Here is a 15,152-nt window from a genome sequence, read left to right as displayed (position 1 = left end):
GTAAGGCCGTGTCATCAGCGCGCGAGTATTCAGGCCGACACTCATTCCTCGACCATCTTGTCATGCAGCGTTTCAATGCCCGAATCTATGACATTTCCGGGGCCTGATGTGTGGTTAAGGTTTGTGAGATATCCACGTTGGCGTGTCCAATTGGTGCGTGGATTTCTAGGACTATGTCGGACATTCAAACCGATGACAGTGTTCCTCAACCGTTTCATTGTACGCGCATGGACATTCCGAACAGGAACGGTAACCCACCGTATGAGATTTGACGATACCGTGTGTACAGTAGCTGACTCGGTAGATATGCGTTTCAACGGATGGCAAAAGGAATCGCGGTTTGTGATCGGAATGCCGTGCTCGCGGGAGATGTCGATGCTCGGGTCGAACGAAGTCTCCTCGATTCGTTCAATTCGTTTACTATACATCTTCGCTGATCATAACTCCTGACGAAAGAATTCCTCCTCACTACCTTCATCTTTGGCTTTCTTCTGCTTCTTCTGCTTCTCATTTGCCTGTGGCAACGTAACATACGTCGTCGTCGCAGCCGTTACCGTCGTAGTCGTAGTCGTCGTAGCCATATGTTGCTTCGCCTTTTGCGCATCATTATGATTCTTCTGCTTTCCTCGATCAACATCTTTTTCCTTCTGTGCAGAATCGTCCCCGCTCTGCGATGGGGCCTCTTCACCATGAATACCAATGAACTCCCGGCCCCGCGGTGTGTCGAACACATCTAGTCTCCAAGGTCGGCCATCTGCCGCTCTCTCGAGCTGTTTCACGAGTTTCTCCACATGCTCGATTTGATCAGGCTTTTTGATTCCCAATTTTTCCAACTGCGCTTTGTTCAAGACACGCGAGCCTGTTGAAGAGACCAGCGTATCGACGTAAATCTCCTTTCCTCCTCCGACAATGGCAGATTTCTCAATCTCATACCCGGGCGGCACAATCTCATGTGCGCCGAGGATGATGTCGCCGACCATGATCATCTTGCTCTGTGCGGCTGGGTCTTCGCCGTTTGTGAAGAGTGCCTCTGGTATGTCAGCAGCTGCGGCAGCCGCTGCTTTGGCTATCTCCGCTGCAGCCCGCAATGTGGCGAGATTGCTCTTGTACTCTTCCACCTCGTCATCGGCGAGGATGGGAGAGCATGAAACTGGATTCGGATGGTCCTTTTGCGGCGGCTGAAACGCGACATCCTTGCACAGCCGTGATGTGTGGATCACCATCAGGTACGCACACGTACTTGTCTCCTTGATGAGCGCGATGCGGTCTAAAACCTGTGGGTTGCAATGAAACTATATCGCGAATCGCACTCAAGTTAGTGATCATTCTTCGGGTGGGTTTTATGTCAGGAGATCTCTCGAATGCTTACCTGCACCTCGATCTTCCGATCCTTCCCAGTAAGATCGCATATTGTACCTCCTGATAGCTTCTGAACGAGATATGTCGAGTCGCCATGCTGGACGAGCTCTCCGTACCCAGGCTGACTCTGCACTTTCATCGAGGATCCCAGACTCTTCTCCACAGCGCTTTCACCCGTTGACTCAATCGTCGCTCGCGCTGCTTTCCCTCCTTCACGATCTTGCTTGTCCTTCTTGCTATACGCGCCTAGTACGAAGCCAACCACGCCTGGATCCTCTTGAGGAGGGTATTTCGGTACAGATCCGGACGGAGGCAATTGGTGGAATTGCTTGACGCCTTGATTATAGCAGAAGCGATAACTCCACCACCCGGTGTTGTAATAGATACAATTCCCTTGCATACCGTCCAATAGCTCCCATCCGTGGGTCGCCGCCCGTGCCAGCTCTTTCTCCTCGTCCAATCGCGCTTGTGTGGCATTCAATGCCACGGTTCCATTTGGTAGCGCCGTTTTCTGTTCAGGCACCTGTCGTGGGAGCGCACATAGCCAGCGCTGGCCTTCCATAACCATATACTCATAATCGAACTCCGTTGTGGCTTGCGCGGTGTCCTTTGTAGATTCGTCTTTCGCGGGGGGTGGGTTGTACTGGCCGATTTGTGAGGATTCTCCATCGAGATTGTGTTGGTCGTCTCGCGCGACATGGCCTGCATGTGGGTTTCGTGAATTTTGAAGTCGAACATTCGCGTCATGTTCTGATGTCCAATCTTCGGAGAAATGAATGTCATACTGTGGAAATGCGAGCACGTCGTCGTTGACGCTGAATGAACGTGGAGAAGCGGCCACGAGCAGTGAAGCCGAACGAAGGAGCGCCGGAAGCGCAAAAAGGTGCTTCATGATGTCGTGAGGTTGTTTTTCATGCTGGACGGAGCCGTCGTCGGTGGAAGTTTTCTATCTAAAATAAATTGCTCCGAGATGTGCCGCAGCAATAAAGAGGATCGTGGTTGCAACGTGACAAGAACACGAACGAAGCCGATTGCGTCAGCACGCTGCCGAAGCTTTAATTTCAGCAACATGAACACCACGCAGACCTCGATGCATGGCACTTATCATTCGAGTCCAGCGTCTAATCAAACGCCTTCACTGAATCACAAGGACCACTCACATGAAGACCCAAGAGGACTCTGAGTTGACGTGATGTCCGCACTGGAAAGCACAGCAACATCATCGCTGCGAACATTCCGCCGCATCCTCCAAACGCCACCAGACATTCGCACTCGGTGCTTCTCCGTCCTCAACCGTCCACAACCCAACTACCCAGGCCATGTCCCTCTCAACCTCATAGAGCGCGGTGCTCTGGCGATAGGATCGGCCTTCGGATCCCTCAAGAATCCCTACCGACATGACCTCATCGCCGCGCTGGGCGAGGCCACCGCAAAGCCATACTTCGTCTCGCGCCTACGCCGCGCCATGCTTGCGAACCCCACCGGACGACGGATCCTAAAGGACAAACCACGGATCACGAGTAAAAGTATGGACCTGGAGAAGCTCAGGTTGTTACCGGAAAACACCGTCGGTCGGGCATACGCGGCATGGCTGGACCGCGAGGGAGTAACGCCCGATACCCGGGATAACGTGCGCTACATCGACGATCCGGAGGAAGCCTACGTGATGCAACGATATCGCGAAACGCATGACTTCACGCATGCGATCACAGGGCTACCGGTCATCATCGAGGGCGAGCTGGCCATCAAAGCATTCGAGTTCGCGAATACTTTATTGCCTATGACCGCGCTATCCCTGGTGGCGGTTGTCCGGCTCAAGGCGATTGAGCGCGAACGCTTCTTCTCTACATATCTCCCCTGGGCGATCCGGAATGGCGTGCAGGCGGAGGAGGTGTTGAATGTGTACTGGGAGGAGGAACTTGAGACGGATGTGGATGTTTTACGGAGTAGACTTGGGATTGAGAAGCCCCCAGATCTTCGAGAGATTCGGAAGAAACTGCGAGAGCAGAAGAGGGCGGACAAGGCTTCACGCGAAACTGTTACGAATGCGGCAGACGGTGTCGTGTGAGGTCGAGCCTTCCCTTTTCTCGGAACACAACTCACCGTAGTACAGCGTCCTACGGCAATAAACGTAAACATGCAAAGAGGCACACGCAAATGCTTCTCCGCTATGTTCGCCTGCAACACGCAGCTCCAGCAAGGTACATCCAAAGTTCCATTGATCTTAAAGGGATGAACCTGTCCATTTCTGATGCCGAGGGTTTCTGCGAGCACCATAGGCGCCAGCACGTCCTCAGGCTTTGATTGTGTAGACCTGGACGAGCTGACCAGGCGGCAATCGGACGTAGTGGTGATATTTGCGCTCGAAAGAACATGCGCTCTGAACTCATCGAAGATCTCAGCAGCCTTGAACAGCAATTTGTTGTGCCTTGATCCAAACTGTACTTTTAAGAAACTTTGTAAACTTCTTTGCTATAGCTTTAGAAGCGATCGTCTATTCGAACAAGCAAAATAAACAAATGCTATCCCACCCCTCACAAAAATTCTTTCCTCCATGCCCTTTAAGCGACGGTGGGGCCGAAATATCCACCTCGGGTGTCAAAGGTCAGATTGGTTCCGTTGGCGATGACGGGCTTGTTGAAGGAGTGCTGGTAGAATTTCACTAATGAGAAAGGAAGCAAGTCAGCCATTGAGATTCCTCGAGTTGTGGTTCGGAGAAGAGTGGGATGTCAAAGTAGAGCAGGGAAGCTTACCACTACCGCTCGCATCAATTCCCTCGACACCGATCGTGGCACTGCTGCCCTGATCGGGCGTGCTGTAGTACTTGAGATCGATGACGCCGGGTTTCGCTTCGTAAAAGATGGCGCTGAAGCTGTACTTGGCGACGCGCTGGGTGTCGCCGTATTTGGCCAGGTACCAGTTGAAGGACACGACGCGGGAGCCGATTGGTCCACAGACAAGGTAGTCCATGAAGTAGGGCTGGTAGAGGTAGATGAAAAGATCATCCCAGAAGGGGTAGAGGAAGGAGTCGCCGACGTGGACGACGTTGCCCCAGGGGAGTTTTTGGTTAGTGTAGGCTATGGTTGCGGAGGAGCCTAGGCCGAGGACGCCGTTTGACGAGGGGTGTGCGGTGCTGGAGCATTTGGAGTAGATGCACACGGGGAAGGGGAGGTTCACGGTGAAGTAGACATCGTCGACGACTTGGTTGGAACTAGTATAGGAGCCGGCGATGATCGAGGCCGGAGTGCGGTCTGGGCAGGTGCGTGGGACGACGTTGCAGCTGGAGGTGTCGTAGGCGGTGGGTGCCGGGAGGATGGAGGTTGAGGTAGCTGTTCCCGTTGCGACCTTTGAGCAGACCGATGCGACTTCTCGGGGGTCGCGGCCGGCCAGGATAGAAGGAGTGGCCACGGCCCGACGAAGCTTCTTCGCAGCCGTGATCGTGGCATCAGTGCTCGTGGCGGAGCTGGCGGTCGCGGAGGCGGTGGCGGTCGATTCGGCCAAACCGAGGGAGCTGATCGCCTCAGACGATGCAGAAGCGAAAATGCTCGGGACAGACAAGGACTCGGCGGGGATTGTCACCATTGCGGGCGCGACATCCGTGATCGAGGGATCGATCTTCTCGGGGTAAATGCCGACCACAGCTTCGACAAGACCATCCTCACCAGAGTCACGCTTCGCGATCTTAGCGGCGCCACCACAAGCCTTCACAGTGTTGGTAGGGAGAGTGGTGGTAGTAGTGGTCGTCGGTGCCACGTAGGAGTTGACGCTCGTGCAGTAAGCACCCGCAGCGGCATCGCTTTGGAGAGCAGCAACGTCCGAAGGGCAAACAGGAGTGACGATATCGGTCGCATTGCTGAAGAACACGCTCGAGGCGATGGTGAAGACGTTCCCCTTGGCGTCTGTCGAACCCCCGTTGGTGGCGTACACGCTGGGGTCGTAGTACTGCGAGTAGAGTGCGCAGTATTGTCCCTGGCTGACCCAATTACGGAAAATCAGGTAGGTATCAAAGAACTTGCAGAGCTGTGGTGCGACGCTGGAGTTGGCATTATGCACAGTATTGTAGGAGCTGGTTTCGGAGCAAACAGCCGCACAACGATTGGCATCGAACGGAGCACCGTCGTTGAAAAGACGGTAACCGAGGAATGTAGTCTCATTATTGCAGTTGGTCTTCGGGGCATCAATAGCCTTGGTCCGGTAGGGGCCGAGAGTGGAAGTCAGGGTATAGCCGTTGCTGCCAGAGATCACAACGTGGTAGCTGGCTCGGTATTGACCTTTGTTGGTGGCAACCTCGGGGAAGACTGGACCGCCCCAGAAAACACACCAGATATTGGGAGTTCCTGGCGGATCGCGGCAGTTGGGTCCAGGGACGACAGATGGGCTGCGTTCAAAGTAGAGGTTGAAACCCTGGCAGCCTTTGATCTTGTTACATTTTGCTGCACATTGCGTAGTGTTGTATGAGGGCAGCAGGTTGTACCCAAGGTAGCCGTGTGCGGTGACCGCAGCCTTGAGGTTGGTAAAGGTGTTTGTGTACAGAGCTGGTGTCGATGCCTGCAGAGCTTGCTGCTCGAGATTCTGGTCGGCAGAGAACGACTCCGCTGGGTCAATTACTGCGTTGTAGATGTTCGGGGTCGTAGGCGCAGCTGCGCAGGCTGCTTGGCGAGCCTCTAGGACCGAGCTTTGTGCCCCAGAGGAGCGCTTCTGTGGACCAGCAACAACAACATCGAGCGGAGACTCATTGCCGACGGCAGCGGCATCGCTGGCTATCACAGCAGCGGGGTTGTAGGCGATTGTTTGAGCAGGTTGATCCAAGGCGATTGTGAAGGTCGGGTCGGGAATAGCATTCAAAAAGTCGAGGTCAAGCACTTGCGCGGAAGCCAGGCCGGCGAGCGCAGCGAGGAGAGCTGGACGCATGATGGGTAAGGGAGGTGGCCCTCAAGTGTGAAATTGAGCAGAGCTCGGAAGATGCTGGAGCCTGCACTCAAGTGATTTCGATTTCCGGTTCTAGTCCGCCGTCCGCGAGCAATTATCGACAAGCCAGAAGTTGACGTACTTGCTCGTCAATACTTATATACAAACCATATTCTACCACCATTTCAGGTCGATACGGCCTCGGCGCTGATGGAAGCAAGGTCGATCCTACAGCCTCTTTGCCAAGCACTCTCGCCGCTCCTGTGCATAAAACATTGACCAGAACCATCCTTCACCGAAGAGCGGGCGCTCCGGGTGGGAACGCCATGAATACGAAAAGCGGCGTTGGCCGATGAGAATACAGCTTCCACAGCAGAGTGGGCTCTGCGAAAGTTGGGATGTAGTCAGCACAGCCGAGACGAAGGCGCGCCATGCTGATGGTGGCCCTCAAATGAGAGATGCGAGACACGTTCACAGCCAATGGCGCTTCTCCTGGCGGCTGCATCTTGTCTGCATGGGTACTGGCTCGATGTTAAGCGAACAGGAGATGTTCAAGCCACAACGCCTCGCCGACCACGAGGACGGGTGAGAACAAGAGCGGAGAGTTCGCTGCTACGTGCTTGTTCACTATGGTATGGAGCTTGTGAACTGCAGCCCTGTAGCAGGATAAGAAAGCTTCTCGTCCCTGGGGTCACACGTGCGAAGATTAGACACGCAGGGCAGAGCAAGGATCGAGGCCTAGAGACCAGCAGACGGAGCGATTCATGATGAGACGAGCGCCTCTTGAGCGACACGTGCCCGACATTTTATCCAGATGCGGATGCGAGTCCGAAGCATCTCACGCCCAAGCTTTGCGAGGGTTGCTTGAATTGTATGGGGACGGAGTCCGCAGGCCCCAGGTGGAGTGAATCTCGCGGTCCCCACGTGCATACATGGAACGTCTAGAAGCTAACGAAGCGTCTTGGCGGCGACTCGACATGAGAAGCATGCACAACGAATGCACGATGTCTTTCTTCTTATGCACGACAGAGGTGAATTTGATATGTGGTGAAGATTGCTCGAATAACAACGTGACACGTGGGTCTTCTGTGTTATGCTATAGGATGTTAACCTCACAAGGTTGGAGGTAGAGACATTGATGACTCATCAAAAGTGAAGCTCGTCGGATTAGTCATCGGTCCCCCAAACCTTTCGACCTTCAACCCTGGAAGGTTTCAAGGTTCTCATGCTGGGAGTTTCCAGTTTTGTGTACATTGTGACAAAATCTGAATGGTTCTATTAGCCAGTGCTGATGAGCCAGAAAGCCTCCGTGGATAACAAGCAACGGTTGTGGCGACACCGGCAAAGAAACTCGTCTGACGTAAAATCATGAAAGTGGCGCCAGTGGAAACATCACGCCATGTAATAAATTGGGCCGAGTAGCCCTTCTACTAGATCTACCAATCGACCCCGCCAATCGTTTTCGCGCCGCATTGTTCGGCACATCCGAAAAGTGACTGCCAATCCCAAGGAAATTCTGCGCTTCCAAGATCACGGGTCGGAACATCCGAGCATTGACAAGAAATGATCCAAGTGCGAAGTCCAACCATCAGGCTCAGCGTCACGCGACCGACGCCTTCTGCACGAGCGCCTGTACTTCTTCGGCGGTGTATCCGAGGATATGCATGACATCGAGCAGAGATTGGGTGTTCAGCTTGCTCGGAGCAGCGAGTTGGACCTTGGGCTTCGCGTTAAACGCGATGCCGAGTCCCGCGGCGCCCATCATCAGGAGATCATTGGAGCCGTCGCCGACGGCGATGACGCGCTCGATAGGAATTCCCAGCTCACTGGCGTAGTGCTTGAGGAGTTCTCGTTTCTTCTCGGCGTGGATGATGGGGGCGTCTGGCACGAGTTCGCCGGTGAGGACGTTCCGTGCTGGGTCGCTGACGAGGTGGTTGGCGTGAGCGTAGTCTAGTCCGAGGGTGTCCTTGACCCAGCTTGCGAGGTTGATGAAACCGCCGCTGAACACGGCGGTCTTCCAGCCGAGCTGGCGCAATGATTTGACGAGTTCGACTGCGCCGGGGGTGAAGGTGATGGTTCCCTCCCGAAGCTGCTGCCAGATGCTAGTGGGCACTCCGTCGAGCAAAGCTACGCGCGCCCGCAGCGATGCTGTGAAGTCGGTGTACGGGGCCTCGCCGCGCATAGCGGCTTCGGTGATTGCGGCGACTTTTTCGTACAAGCCTACAGCGCGAGCGAGCTCATCGATCACTTCTTGTTGGATGAGGGTGCTGTCCATGTCGAACACAGCGAGACCGGGGATGCGATGAACATCGTAGAGCACGCTAGGCTGTAGGACAATCTGCACTCCCTTTGCATGCCAGAAATCTGCTTCTGCATGGTTGACAAAGATCTTGCAATCAGCAAGGTTTGGTGTGGAACCAACAGAGATGACGAGTTCGGCGATACGCGCTGTCGATGTTGTTGCTTGCGAATCGAGAAATTTGATCTTCGGGGCTGCAGTCTCGGATAATGGAGGTTGGAAATGCTTTTGAATTTGTTTCGTTGCTTCGTCTATGAGCGGTTGCCATGCCGGGGTATCTATAGGCTCGTTGCTGAACAACAGAGCAACAAGCTCTGGACCTGGCGGCGTCGATCCCATGGTTTCGTCTTGACCTGATCTCCCTTGAGTATGGTATGGCTTCAGAAGACGGCCCCAGTACGGGTGTACAGCTTTAAAGAAAACCTGAGACAAGCTGCTTGACAGAGTAGCACTGTTCGATTACTGAATATTCAAATGCCACCTGGGCAGCATCAAGAATGGCGAACTCCAAAAAATCCAAGCTCTCCCGAGGTCGGTAGCTGGAAACCGTTTTGAGACTAGCGCGAGGGCAGCTTTCAATGGTTGTGTATATGATGGGTCACTATAGTTACAGAGTTGAGACAGGTGCCTTTCTGCAAATCCTTGGTATGGTACAACGCAATCGTAAGGCCAAGCTTTGCGAATCGAGCTCAGGGACTATTCGACTTTGTATCATTCGAGAGCTTCAAAATTCAGATCTGCGGGCTTGTCCATGAATTTCTCATACGAGTACCCACGTAGTCGGACACCATTGCTGTCTTTCATAGATACGTGGACTTCTGGAACCTCGGACACTTCACCGTATCTTCGGATCAGTTTTCGGATGTAGCAAGATGTCGCTGCACGTGTCGTGTAGCGGCTGCGGAAAGTTTGCAAAGAATTGGTGATGATCCTGGCCGCTTCGTCGGCATCATTGTAATAGTGGTTGACCTTCTCCTCGAGATCACTCCAGTCCCGCTTCACGGCAATGTAGTTCTGTTGTGGTCCGTCTCGCTTGAGTAGATGCGAGTAGTGTGTCTGATAGGCAGCCTCATGGGCGAACAGAAGAGAATCGCAATTCATCAAGAATTTGAGACGACCGGAATAGGTCACGCCTTCGGTGTAGACGGTCATGGCGTATTCGCAGAATTCGTCCACCTTCATCCAGTGTTCGGACGACTGCACCGATGCGACATCCGCCCATGATTTGTTGGCGGTCTTCTCGATGAGTCCACCACGGATTTCCGCGTTGAATGAAGGGTTTCCTCGCCAGACGATTTTGTCGATTTTGCTGCGGAAGTGGTCATCGTGCTGCATGGCGTCCCGTTTGGCATCACTGAAAGAACCGGTGGGCTTATAGTACCAGAAGTCAAAGTTGGGCATCAACCAGATACGCTCATGTGATTCTTTTCCGATGGTTCGGGCAGCTGCCAAGAACGTATGCGTGTCACCGGGAGTCTCAGGAGTCTCGGAGGCATCCTCAAAATTTAAAGCGAGCTCGACAGTGGGCAACTGCTCGCCAGCTGCCATGGACGCATCAAGCGCTCGTTGAAACAGATGCAGAACGCCAAGGGCACGATCTGGAGATGAGCCCATCGGATCGACAGCATGTTTGCTTTCAAGGATCCGCAATTCATTGTTGTGGATGAGAATCCTCATGCAAGTTTTGACTTGGCTAATGTCGACATCTGATGCGGTGATTTTATGACCAATGCGTTTCCAGTATGCAGCAGCTCGATCAATATCGGTATATAACTCTGGAAACTGAGCGTCACATTGCGCATCCGTAAGACCGTCGACGCCTTCGTTGTCAGCTTTCACATCGCCAAACTCGTACTCAATGGTTGATGGCGGACTAGAGGGCGTGCTTGTCCGTGTGCGAGGCAGGCTATTGACCACGAATGTCAAGAACAATATCGCCAGTAGGACGAAGCAAGACCGCCGCCATGAGATCAGCGGTTCACGATTGCCCTGGACAGCCATGTTCTAGATATGTTTGATCTGATCGCTGATTCAGTTGTTGAATGTGGCACCCAGCACACACGACACAGGTCTCCTGAACAGGTCAAGATGCAGGTTGGAATAGCACGCGTCGGGGCGGAAGCCCGAGGCTGAATCCGTTCGCGTTCATTTAGGGTCAGGTTCGCAGCATAACCCTAACACAGTTTCGTCCAGCCGTCTCGTCTAGATATCTCGGAGATCAGAACTCGAGCATTGCGATGTGTGTTACAGATCACAAAGCGCGCACTTTAGTCTCAATGGTCTGAAATCCCCATACAGCATAGATCGGGAAATTAGTTCCAGCTTTTGTTGGAAGCCCGTTACTAAGGTCCTGCGTCACGTCCGACCACATTGAGTTGGTCGAGAGATCGATGTGCGGAAGGTTGAGGTTCTCGGCAAGTGATGTTGGGTACTCACACGGCGATATGAACATTGAAATTCCCATTGCTGAGTCTAATACTTCATGCGCCATCTGGTCTTCAGCTGGCACGATTCATGCATGAAGTTGACACGGTGTACCACGAATGAGTGCATTTCGTTCAAAACAGAGAACGCTGCTGTGTGTTTGCGGGGCTGACTGCGCAAATCTGCTCAAATACGTCCCCTCCTGCCCACGGACACGAGCAAAACCGGACTGAGCGGCCGATGATTAAGCAGATACTGCATCACCTCAATGATCAATGGTGCTATATGTTGAGTGCACGCCTCTACATGTTCGACCATGATCTATCTTATCGTTTCTTTTGAGTAATCAACCCGCTCATCAGATCTGATCGATTCCTGTACATCAGAAGGCGGATCGGACCGCACAAGATGGCCTGGAAGACCCTGATGGAGCGCATCTGCACGCTTGTGAGTACTTTCCTGCATGAATCCTCACAAGCCTCGCAAACTGCCTCAAACTTATGTTCGGGATCGAGAACATTATATAATTCAATTTCCGCTGGGACATCGCCATGAGTCGGGTGGATGCTCATCTTTCCGGCCATGATTGCCAATAAGCCTATTCGACTCGCCATTGCTTCGAATGCTCTGCAAATCCACCCGCCGGGCGCTTCAACATCAACGACGTCATTACTTCGAATCACGCGACACCAAGCATATGTGAAGGAATATTCGCATCGCTACTACGCAACCATCGCAGGCAATGCGCAAGAGCAGGAAGCACGACAGGAGAGTTCAGAGACTAACAAACATGTGTGGCCAACACCATTGAAGGGACATATCTGCCCCACGCCATATCAAATTCTGGACCATAAGCAAGGACAGCTTTACACCAAGGCTAGATACTACCAACTTGTCAAGATATATCACCCGGATACTGGTCGATGCACAAGCAAGGATGATTCTTACGGGGTGAGGCTGGAAAGATATCGGCTGGTGGTAGCGGCACATACCATCTTGTCGGACCCGGTCAAGCGAAATGCCTACGATAAACTGGGGGCCGGCTGGACTGGGAAATCTATGAGCGAGCAACAGAGCTGGGCTCAATCCGCCACATATCCACCTCCGGGACCTTTCAATCAGAATTGGCACAACGCCGATCCCATCTGGCAGAACGCAACGTGGGAGGACTGGGAACGCTGGCATGCCCGACGTGCGGGTCAAGAGCGCACAGAACCAGTCTTGATGAAGAACGGCTACTTTGTGACATGCGTCATCATCCTGGCGGCCTTTGGTGGAACGATGAATTACAGTCGAGCGCAGGACGCCGGGACATATTTCATCGAGCAGAGAGATTTGGTCCACGACCGTGCTTCCAAAGAACTTCGACGCGTGAGGCAAGACAAGTCGAGCGTCAATTCACGACAGGACCGCATCGATTTGTTTGTGAGGCAGCGAGAGGCGACCATGGGTCTCGCTGCAGTCGATGTCGAAGCTGTGCGAGAGGAACAAGCAGCACGAGTCCTGCAAAATCCAGAGGTTTGCCGCAGCGAAGAAGTCCGGGTGGATGATTGATGAGAGGGCCAAGAGGATTCAGCCTCGCTCTCATTTTCATGGCCCCTTGTCTCAGGCAACAATGAGCTCGATCTTGATCGAATGATTGTTTAGCATGAGAGCAGGTCACAGCCTTGCTGGGCGTCGAGATAGGTGCTGCACCGTCGCAACACCTATTTGGTCTCCCATCGTTAGAACAGAATAAACTGTGATCGACATGACATATTCGTGGTGTTCGATCGAAGCCAACAAGCCGTTTCCAAAGAACAGAAGTATACGAACAAAACCTTCACGATCAACGAGTCTTCACATGGGCATCATCACTATTGCCTAACAGTTTGCATATCAATGCTTTTGCACGAGTCCGGGTTCCTCCCTCCGCGGCAAGATCACCGCGCGCGATTTGGACTGCCATGAGTTTTGAAATGGGACATCTTTTGCGAAGGGTCGAGGAAAAGTGCAGTCTTCTCACGAGGAGAATACGAGCGCAGATCGGACATTCCGCCAGAAGGATGACACGATGATATTGGATGTGAAAAACAGAAGGAGACGAAGACACATCGTCGGCCCTCTTCGAAGGATACCATGTTGAGACTTTTGTCCGCCATTTCCATTGATAGGTACGGCATCTGTGTGGCATGCGCAAGACAAAATATCAGTCATGACATGGAAATGACGATAAGATTCTGCGCTATCTAGGTGAATTACAAACCGTCTACATCGATGTATCCCCTTGAAATGATCTAGATGTCTCGAAACCGTGGATGTACATGTCGGTGGCTGCCCGCAAAAGTGAGCGAGATGGCTGCCCGCAAAGGCGTGATTGGGTGCAGCTGCGGGCGGAACAGCTCGGCGGAGTCAAATAAAAGCTCCTCTGTCCATGCACGACGTCATTTCCGATCTGATATTTGCTCCCAGAAACACGTACTACTGTACTGTAACTTATCCCGTACTGTACATGACTGGATGATCGCGTAATCGAGATTTCCGATATCGATACCGCCGCCCGCCATACATAATACACATGCCACCCGCAACCACACTCATTTACATGAACATTCGGCCGACCGCCAAACTGTCTTCCCTCACATCCTCTCGCCTGCTATCCTCTGCCTTGACTGGCAAGATTGTCAGCACGGCTAGCTTTCAGCGTCTCGATTCCGTCTCGCGACATTTCTCCGTCACCAGCCCCACCATGGCGCCCATCACGAAGGAATGCGACTACTTGGTCATCGGCGGTGGTTCCGGTGGCCTCGCCAGTGCGCGACGAGCCAGCGGCATGTATGGTGCCAAGACTATCGCCATTGAAAACAACCGGTTGGGAGGTACATGTGTCAACGTCGGCTGTGTGCCGAAGAAAGTCACCTGGAATGCCGCCACCATCAAAGAGACCATCAAGGAGGCCAAAGCTTATGGTTTCCATGTCGAAGAGACTGCACCTTTCGACTGGACGTACTTCAAGCGCAAGCGGGATGCGTACGTCAAGAGGTTGAATGGCATCTACGATAAGAACTTGAAGAACGACAAGGTGGAATGGATTCATGGAACAGCATCATTCAAGGACACCAACACTGTCAAGGTGGTTTTGAACGAGGACAGTAGTGAGGTCGAGATCAAGGCGAAGAACATCTTGATCGCCGTCGGAGGTCACCCGACCAAGTCTGATATCCCTGGTGCTGAGCTCGGTATCGACTCGGATGGCTTCTTCGATATCGAGACACAGCCGAAGAAGGTCGCTATCGTCGGTGCTGGATACATCGCTATTGAGATTGCTGGCATGTTCCACCATCTTGGTACGGAGACTCACTTGTTCATCCGCCATGACAAGTTCCTCCGCACATTCGACCCTCTGATTCAAGACAAGCTCGTCGCGGAGTACGAACGTCAAGGGATCATCATCCACAAGAACTCATCACAATCTAAACTGGAGGATATCGGCAACGGCCTCAAGAGAGTGCACTACGAAGACTCGAACGGCAAGGGTACTCTCGACGTGGACGTCCTCATGTGGGGTATCGGCCGTAGCCCCGAGCTCGAAAAGTTGAACCTGGACGTAACCGGCGTCAAGACCGACAAGAAAGGCCACATCGAAGTCGACGACTACCAGAACACCAACGTCCCCAACATCTACGCGCTAGGCGACGTCTGCAACAAAGGATACGAATTGACCCCGGTCGCCATCGCCGCCGGCCGCCGGCTCTCCGACCGGCTCTTCGGCAACAAGCCCGACGCCAAACTTGACTACGACACGATCCCCTCCGTCGTCTTCGCGCACCCGGAAGCCGGCAGCATCGGCCTCACCGAACCCGAAGCGCGGGAGAAATACGGCGCCGAGAACATCAAGGTCTACAAGAGCGAGTTCACTGCCATGTACTACGCCATGATGGAGCCCGAGGACAAGGGTCCCACCGCGTACAAGATCGTCTGCGCCGGCAAGGAGGAGAAGGTCGTCGGTCTGCACATCCTGGGTCTGGGCTCGGGCGAGATTCTGCAGGGTTTCGGCGTCGCGGTGAAGAATGGCGCCACAAAGGCGGATTTCGACCGCTGTGTGGCGATTCACCCGACGAGCGCGGAGGAGCTGGTGACGATGAAGTAGGAGATTGTTTTCTTTCTTCGTCAGCAAGAGTAG

At 53.3% G+C, this 15,152-nt stretch overlaps 7 protein-coding genes across 7 annotated transcripts; 3 read left to right on the top strand and 4 right to left on the bottom strand.

The window, feature by feature from the left end:
- Window positions 1-437: 437 nt before the first annotated feature.
- Window positions 438-2,251, bottom strand: K489DRAFT_316148 (uncharacterized protein; the record flags this gene model as incomplete). Its single annotated transcript, XM_033601137.1, has 2 exons — window positions 438-1,292; window positions 1,370-2,251. The coding sequence occupies 2 exons, from the start codon at window positions 2,249-2,251 to the stop codon at window positions 438-440; spliced, it is 1,737 nt and encodes a 578-aa protein (XP_033461714.1).
- Window positions 2,210-3,899, top strand: K489DRAFT_379108 (Coq4-domain-containing protein). The gene has a single exon (XM_033604571.1). The coding sequence runs from the start codon at window positions 2,552-2,554 to the stop codon at window positions 3,425-3,427; it is 876 nt and encodes a 291-aa protein (XP_033461713.1). The 5' UTR covers window positions 2,210-2,551; the 3' UTR covers window positions 3,428-3,899.
- On the bottom strand, window positions 3,792-6,508 carry K489DRAFT_187630 (uncharacterized protein). The gene is made up of 2 exons (XM_033599496.1): window positions 4,113-6,508; window positions 3,792-4,021 (listed from the first exon to the last, which is right to left on the bottom strand). Exons 1-2 carry the CDS (start codon window positions 6,268-6,270, stop codon window positions 3,921-3,923), a joined length of 2,259 nt encoding a protein of 752 aa, XP_033461712.1. The 5' UTR covers window positions 6,271-6,508; the 3' UTR covers window positions 3,792-3,920.
- Window positions 6,509-7,540: 1,032 nt separating this feature from the next.
- Window positions 7,541-9,250, bottom strand: K489DRAFT_379107 (phosphoserine phosphatase serb). The gene has a single exon (XM_033604570.1). The coding sequence runs from the start codon at window positions 8,903-8,905 to the stop codon at window positions 7,868-7,870; it is 1,038 nt and encodes a 345-aa protein (XP_033461711.1). The 5' UTR covers window positions 8,906-9,250; the 3' UTR covers window positions 7,541-7,867.
- A 27-nt stretch (window positions 9,251-9,277) lies between these two features.
- On the bottom strand, window positions 9,278-9,748 carry K489DRAFT_315957 (uncharacterized protein; the record flags this gene model as incomplete). The annotated part of the gene is made up of 1 exon (XM_033601123.1): window positions 9,278-9,748. One exon carries the CDS (start codon window positions 9,746-9,748, stop codon window positions 9,278-9,280), a length of 471 nt encoding a protein of 156 aa, XP_033461710.1.
- A 540-nt stretch (window positions 9,749-10,288) lies between these two features.
- On the top strand, window positions 10,289-12,544 carry K489DRAFT_388058 (uncharacterized protein; the record flags this gene model as incomplete). The annotated part of the gene is made up of 2 exons (XM_033606381.1): window positions 10,289-10,306; window positions 11,804-12,544. 2 exons carry the CDS (start codon window positions 10,289-10,291, stop codon window positions 12,542-12,544), a joined length of 759 nt encoding a protein of 252 aa, XP_033461709.1.
- A 1,174-nt stretch (window positions 12,545-13,718) lies between these two features.
- On the top strand, window positions 13,719-15,119 carry K489DRAFT_388057 (uncharacterized protein; the record flags this gene model as incomplete). Its single annotated transcript, XM_033606380.1, has 1 exon — window positions 13,719-15,119. The coding sequence occupies one exon, from the start codon at window positions 13,719-13,721 to the stop codon at window positions 15,117-15,119; it is 1,401 nt and encodes a 466-aa protein (XP_033461708.1).
- Between the last annotated feature and the right edge of the window lie 33 nt (window positions 15,120-15,152).

Source organism: Dissoconium aciculare, assembly GCF_010015565.1.
Source record: "Dissoconium aciculare CBS 342.82 unplaced genomic scaffold K489scaffold_4, whole genome shotgun sequence".
Lineage (NCBI taxonomy): Eukaryota > Fungi > Ascomycota > Dothideomycetes > Mycosphaerellales > Dissoconiaceae > Dissoconium > Dissoconium aciculare.
Note: the sequence above shows the minus strand (reverse complement) of the source record. Positions and strands in the feature narration are given on the sequence as shown.